We start from the raw sequence: 7197 nt of genomic DNA on the forward strand, positions 1-7197 counted from the left end.
AGTCACTATCCCTGGAGGTATTTAAAAGACGTGTAGATGTGGTGCTTAGGGACATGGTTTAGTGGTGGACTTGGCAGTGTTAGATTTACGGTTGGACTTGACGATCTTAAGGGTCTTTTCCAAACTAAACAATTCTATGATTCTATGATTTCTTACCGACATCAGCAGGGAGCTGCCTGAAAGCCTGCGTGGTTGTGCGAGAGCTTCAACCTCTTGGAGCTGACCTTGCCACTACTGAAGTCAGTGCAAGAGGCCTCGTTGACTTCATGGGGAACCCAACTGAGCATTTGCTTAAAAGGCTTTAAAAATGCTGCACTGTTATGCATGCAGCTGGAGTGAAATCTGCTGCCCTCAGCCACTCGTTCAGCCAGACACACTTTCCTATGGCGTGCATTTATGTTTAGATGAAATTGCACTGAACCCCCTGAGAAAGCATTGTGTGATGCTCCCAAGTCTGCTTTTTCCTCAGGAATAGCTCACCACGAGGCAGGCCGGGGCTGACGGGTTGTTCCTCCCCCAGGCACAGTACTACGGAGTTGTGAGCGTTGGCACGCCACCACAGAGGTTCACCGTTGTGTTTGACACCGGCTCCTCCAATTTTTGGGTCCCTTCTGCTTATTGCATCAGTGAAGCGTGCAGTAAGAAACGTTACCCTCCCTTACACTCCTCGTGTCTCGGGTACCTTGGCCATTTCTCCTTTCCCAAGAAGCTCACCTGCAGCAGGGGTTTGGGAGGGGAGGATTTGGAGCACCCCCAAGGGCCGCCCTCCCCTCCCTGGCTTTCTCCTCCATCCCTGCCCTTCTGCACTGCCCCGCAGCCGGCAGGCACCGGCTGCAGCTGCCAAACATCCCTCCGCACCACGAGGTGCCTGATGTAATAGGCATGAAAATAAACCTGGGAGAGCTGCAAATAGCAGTGGAAATGCCCATTTTTGTTTTGATTTGCCAAAATAACCTCCGAGGTACAGAAAAACAGGGGTGCCTGTGGGGGAACGGGCACCTCCATCGACGCCTTCCTCATAAGACAAGCAAAAATCTGCCTTGCCTGCATCTCGGCCGGCTCTGCATCGGGGAGCAGGCGCGGTGCCAGGACCTCCCCTTGGTGCACAGGTGTCATTTGTTTTGTGTAGGGGTGCACCAGAAATTTAAGTCCTTTCTGTCGGATTCGTATGAGCACGGCGGGGAAGCTTTCTCTTTGCAGTACGGCACGGGACAGCTTCTGGGCATTGCTGGCAAAGACACGCTGCAGGTGAGCCTCCACCTAAAATGGGTGTCAGCCTCCAGGTCAACTGTTTTCAGGGCAGTTGAGATACTGGCCTTGCCCTGGAAGACCTTGCCTGGTTCAGGTAAGGGCAGGGCGAGGTCCCACCAAGCCGGGTGCTGAGAGGTGTGGGTGCTGCTCCAGCTTTGGGCTGCCCAGACGAATCCCTAAGATTTTATTTTGCATTTCTGCTTCTCTCCTTGGATCCTGTCCTGGGTTTATGAAGAAATATCCATAGAATTAAGGTATTAAAAGAAATCAATGCAGCCTACCCACCAAATGGGCACCTGCTATGTTGATGCAAGTCACACAAGGATATCCAGGCTTTATAAACTGAATGAATCCATCGATATGGATCTGAAACGTAGCTAATTTCTTGTAACTGATGGTGTCTTTACTTTCACTTGTACCAAACAGATAAGTAACATCTCCATCAGAGGACAGGACTTCGGCGAGTCGGTGTTTGAGCCAGGAACAACCTTTGCCCTTGCTCACTTTGATGGCGTGCTGGGCTTGGGCTACCCCTCCTTAGCAGTGGGCAATGCTCTGCCCGTGTTTGACAGCATCATGAACCAGCAGCTGGTAGAGGAGCCGGTCTTCTCTTTCTATCTGAAAAGGTCAGTCTTTAAAGTGACACTGCCAAAAAAGAAGCAAAACTATTTTAATCGTGGAGACAACCGTGTGTCTGTATAAATCTTCAATTCTAGAAAGTAATTTTCCCCATTTCTTTTTTTCTTTTTCAATTTGACACTGAAAACTATGGAGTGAAAAGGAAAAGTGTGCTGGGGAGGACCATGAATCTTTGGACGAGGATTTATTCTTGCTGGAGCTGGTCATAAACAAAAGAAAAGCTCCCAGCTCAGATTCACCATGTCTGAGTAGCCAGAGGTTTCCTTCTGGCCAGTAGAGATGAACAGAAATGCCGTGCTACACCCATGTAGCCACATTTCAGAAAAGAAATGTTGTTACCTCATCTGGACCTAGCTGTAACTCCACCAATTTATCTAGTGTTTATTCTGAGGTGAGGACACCAACTGGCTCAACCTGCTCCTGATGCCTATCTTAGTCCTGGGCAGCCCACAGTAAGTCTTCTCAGAGGTTGTCTGGAGGCTCTGAGTTGGGACATATGCAGTTATAATTTAGAAATAATCCCTTTCAGCCATCCATATCTGAATTTAGAAAGGGCTGTGGTTTGTCTTTTGCTTTTTAAGTGTAATCTCATCGGCACGTGCTGGCACACTCCCATGACTGTCTTAACCTGTCTTCTGCTTTCAGAGGAGATGACACTGAGAACGGTGGTGAGTTGATTCTGGGGGGGATAGACCATTCCCGCTACAAAGGTTCAATCCACTGGGTCCCAGTCACCGAGAAAAGCTACTGGCAAATACACCTGAACAAGTATGTATGTATGTATGTATGAAATACCTGGTGGAATTCACCTCCCCAGGTAAAACCTGCAGAGACAGAAACAGCTAGCCATACAGATGCAGGAGGACTCGGCTGCAGTGTTCTACCCTTGTGCCTTTCACAGAGGGGGTTCGCCAGGATGAGACCGGGGTTTATTAGCTCTCTAAATCTGCTGTGACATGGGTAGCTGGTTTCTGGGAGAGCCCCTTAATATGTTTTGATATGACACACCAATGGTCAAGTTGACTCTTGGTGGACTATTCAGTTAAGAGATTAAGGCACCCAGGAACTGAATCCAGCTCCAGGTCCCGCTCTCATCTTTCCTGTTAACCTTGGTCAAAGTAGTCAGTGTCCCTTTGGTCCTCCTGGTGCACAAATCGATGAGGACACACACCTGTGGGTGAGGACAAATTCACCAGCAGGCAACAAATGATTAGGGCTGTAGGATCCTGAGAGAGAAAAGTGGGTCCACAAGCAAGAAGTCTTCCTCATGCTGTTTCCTTCTATTACTTTCTTGTCTTCTAAAGACGTTCTTTTCTTTTAAGACTGGGAAAGCTTGGCAGCTAGTTTTAACTTCAGACGGTACTCTGGTACTTTAACTAGCAATAATACGCTTCTTCAGTCACGGTGTATACGCCATTTGCTTAAAGATGCTTTGTTTTTCACTCGCAGCATAAAGATCCAGGGCCGGGTGGCTTTTTGCTCCCATGGCTGCGAAGCCATCGTTGACTCAGGCACTTCTCTTATCACCGGCCCCTCTTCACAAATCAGGCGATTACAGGAGTATATCGGGGCAAGCCCGTCACATACCGGAGAGGTAAAAACTATACAGCGAGAAAACAGCCAGAGAGGAAAAGAAACTGGTATTTGGTGGAAAGAGCTTATAGGGTGGGAAAAGAACCGAAATAATTGCTCAGAAAGGTCTCAGCGAAAGCCTTATTTCCAGGACAGCGCTGAACTCGGAGCCATGCTGGTTTTGACCCATCTGCCTTGCTGCCCCAGCCCTCCCCCCAAATGTCCACTTCCTCCCCCGTACTCATCAGTACCGGTGTGTAAGGAAATAATGGGGGCATCAGTCTGAGGAATTAATCCATACTCTACATCAGAGATAATTTTCTTCTGGAAAATCAGAGCAGCACTTCCTTTCAAAGTCCCTGGCTATAGCTGGTGGCTCGCTCAAGCCAGGAGGGGTTCGGTGCTGACGGCCAGCCCCGGCAGCATCAAATGGAAAGGGAAAGGTGTTGTAATTGCAGCCCCACAACGGTTCCACTGACAGGACCTCTCACTGCTGGTGTCGTGCTGGGGCTCCCGGGAGGGAGGCGCATCTGTGACGTTCGCAACGCTGGCTCCTGGCAGATGAGCCACGGGGTGCAGGACAGACCTCACTGCCTCTTCTTCTCCCTCCTGAACGTTATTCCTCTGTCTCCTCGCTGGTTTTCTTTTCTTCCCTTCTGCTGTCTCCTGCATCCCCTTTGCTGATATTCCCCACCGGCCTCCCCTCTGAGGAGAACCTCCACCTCCTCCAGCGGCCAGAACAGCCTCGGTGTATTGCTTTGTGGCCTCTCTGGCCCCACGCCTGCAGTCGCCAGCCCCCTGTGCCTCCCTGCGGGGCTTGCGTGAGCTGAGGCTGCTCCACGTAGGTTGGGCTTTCCCACCGCCTTGCCTGCGGAACGGGCTGGGATGTCTCTCTGCCACCCTTCGCATCTCCCCACTGGCAATTTTCCGATAGCATGACCGAACCCTTGTAACGTCGAGATGACAAGCCTGAGACAGCTAAACCCACCCGCCTCCAGGGAGAGAGCAGCTTATTTTTACTGTGCCTTACTGCTGGCCCTTGGCTGACTCCTACGGGTAATTACCACGTCGCCACAGCTCCAGTGCCCCAAGTGAAGCTGCCACGTATGGTTGCTGTTAACCTTGCAGTTGTCTTGATCCTGACACAAAACTGCACTTGGAAGCAAATTAAGAGTGTTACGGTTGCCCAGTGCACTGGGCAAAGATCAAAGACAAAAGTGGACTTTTAATCTGCCTCCTTTTGTAAGAGGAGGACTTGGAGTTGCATCTGTGTAACTCGTCAAGCTTCTGATTCTTTCTCAATTAAACCTTAAATTTAGTTTTTATTCAAATTTTCAGATACATGTCAAACTATGCTTTAATAACAAGTTGGTTTTATAATGGTACATACGAATGGATATAGATAAAATATGTATTTCCAATGCACTTATATTAGTGTAACATAAACAAGAAAAAGGTCATTTCAGTATAAGTTTATATACTCCAATGCTGATGTAAGAGCACTCAGCCAGCATCTCAGATTCTGCAAAAAAGCATTCCGAAAATAAGACTTTCTATGACTGTTTTTGTAGCAACCACAGACAGGCTGAGTATATTGGCTCAAATTTATCCCAGTATAAGTGGGTGCATCCATCAATGATTTTACCAGAACTTTTATCTCTTTCCAGCAAGGATTAATTTATGCTGGACATACTAGCTATGTAAATGAATTATGTCTTGCTTCTCATATCCTACAAACCATTATACTGGCTTTTTTACCCTTGTCCTCTGTATCCCATGGTTTACTTTGTTCTAATGGTATGACACCTGATAAGTATACACAAGATTTAGGGCTATGTTTTCATAAAGCAGATTTAACAACAACAGAAAAAGTAGATTCTTCCTTATAGGAAGCCTCTAAAACAATGACTTTAAACACTGCAGTTTACAGCAAAGATCCCTCCGGGGCTTGGAGCATTCTGCAGTGCCATTTAACATGCCAGTTGTTTCATGAAATAACTAGAAAGGCCAGGAAATGATCTTTTGTGTTACTGTAAGTGAATGTATTATTTATGGAAATTAACGGCCATGCCAGAGTTTAGTCCTTCTTCTGCTCTTTAAATCCCACTCCAGGGCAGAGTATAAAGTGCCGTATTCCTCACAGGCCTTTTTTTCCTCTAAAACTATGAAGTTTCGGGAGGGAGCGGGGTGAGCTGCAGCTGTAGGGCGCTCCCTGTGTGGGCTGGAGGCAGCTCCCTCCACCCAGCGCCAGCCAGAGCATCGGAGGACTTTTGCTCAGCAAACCTTGCGAACATGAGTTCACCGGGGCTCACACACTCGGTTTTCCTTCCGAGTTGTACAGGGGGGATGTCAGAGTGCTCCTTCACCTTGTCCCTTTTTGGGCTCGCGAAGATTTTCATCAGCCCTGGGTCCCTAGGGGCTTTGGTGCGGTGGTCTGGGCTGTTAGTCTGGTTTGACTCAGTGCAGGAGCTGGAAAGCCGGAGGGCAGTGTTGGGCCATAAGTCAGCCTGATGCTGTTTTTCTGTAGTAAATTCGCTATTACCTGCCGCAAAAGTCTTGAATTCAAAGGGCAATACTCGAAAAAATGCAAACCAATCCCATCTCAGTCAGTGCATCGTATACAGTTTCTCGTAGACTGCAGAAGACTCTCCAGCTTGCCTCACATAAGCTTCACAATCGGACACCATGAGTACAAGCTGACAGCAGAGCAATACATCGTAAAGGTGTGTATCCGTGGGCTCCCTGCTCCCCGCTCCGTGAGCCGGGGCTGGAGCAGGCTGCTGCAAGGACACGTGCTTTCCCTTCCAGGAGTCTATTGAAGACCAAACCTTCTGCATGAGTGGCTTTCAGTCTCTCGACATCACCACTCGCACCGGCCCGCTCTGGATTTTAGGAGATGTCTTTATGTCTGCGTTTTACTGCATTTTTGACCGTGGAAATGACAGAGTGGGATTTGCAAAAGCTGTTCATAGGAAGGATTACTACTGAGTCGTAATAGCATTTATACTGCCTTGACCCAAATGTTAACGTAATGATCTTCAATGCACGCGTGAAGAAGGGCTTTAACTGAAACTCTGGACATAAATGCAGTCATGTTTGGGCTTTGGGGTGATCCTTGTCCCAAATTGTATAGTTTGGTTCAATCTCTACATGTTTACAACTGAGAAACAATTTTTCCTGAATAACTGATGGACACCACAGCTCTCAGGATGAAGAGAAAACAGCTCAGCACTCAGATTTGCAAAAGAGCAGGAAGGATAAAAATGCTGAACAGTGCCAGGCTGACAAGATAGCAGTTACGAGTGGGGGAAACTAATCCCAGTCTGGTCTGGGTACACGTTTTTCTTCTCGTGTGCTAGTTTCCACCTCATTTCCTACCGCTTTCCTTTTCCTCACTATTTTCCACCGTTGGGGTTTCGTCCAACTTCGTTTCCTTAGTGCCATGTAAATTCTCTTTATATGGGCTTGCTCCAACTGGTTTGTATAAAGGGGAATTTGACCGACGCCTGTGTGGCCACTAATTTCCACTAGTGTTCCTTGCACGCAATTTCCATCTCTCAAACCTGTTTATTCCCTTGGGTTCATTCTCACTTGACACATTTTTCCTCTTCTGGATCTCGGTGTTTAATGTCCATGTCTTAAGTCAGATGCTGCTTTTAGCGTGTGACACCTCTGCCCCTTGGCAGTGCGGGCAGCTGGGAGCAGCATCTATTCGCATTACAAAAACTAGACCGT

General features: G+C 48.0%; 1 protein-coding gene across 1 annotated transcript; it reads left to right on the forward strand.

The window, feature by feature from the left end:
• Nucleotides 1–475: 475 nt before the first annotated feature.
• LOC104078964 (cathepsin E-B-like) lies at nucleotides 476–6450 on the forward strand (the record flags this gene model as incomplete). The annotated part of the gene is made up of 7 exons (XM_009580807.1): nucleotides 476–638; nucleotides 1130–1248; nucleotides 1678–1877; nucleotides 2536–2658; nucleotides 3340–3484; nucleotides 6087–6185; nucleotides 6271–6450. Coding segments are annotated over 7 exons (1029 nt in total), but the record flags the coding sequence as incomplete, so codon positions are not given.
• Nucleotides 6451–7197: the final 747 nt, after the last annotated feature.

This window comes from Fulmarus glacialis, unplaced genomic scaffold (genome assembly GCF_000690835.1).
Source record: "Fulmarus glacialis isolate BGI_N327 unplaced genomic scaffold, ASM69083v1 scaffold31526, whole genome shotgun sequence".
NCBI classification, from domain to species: domain Eukaryota; kingdom Metazoa; phylum Chordata; class Aves; order Procellariiformes; family Procellariidae; genus Fulmarus; species Fulmarus glacialis.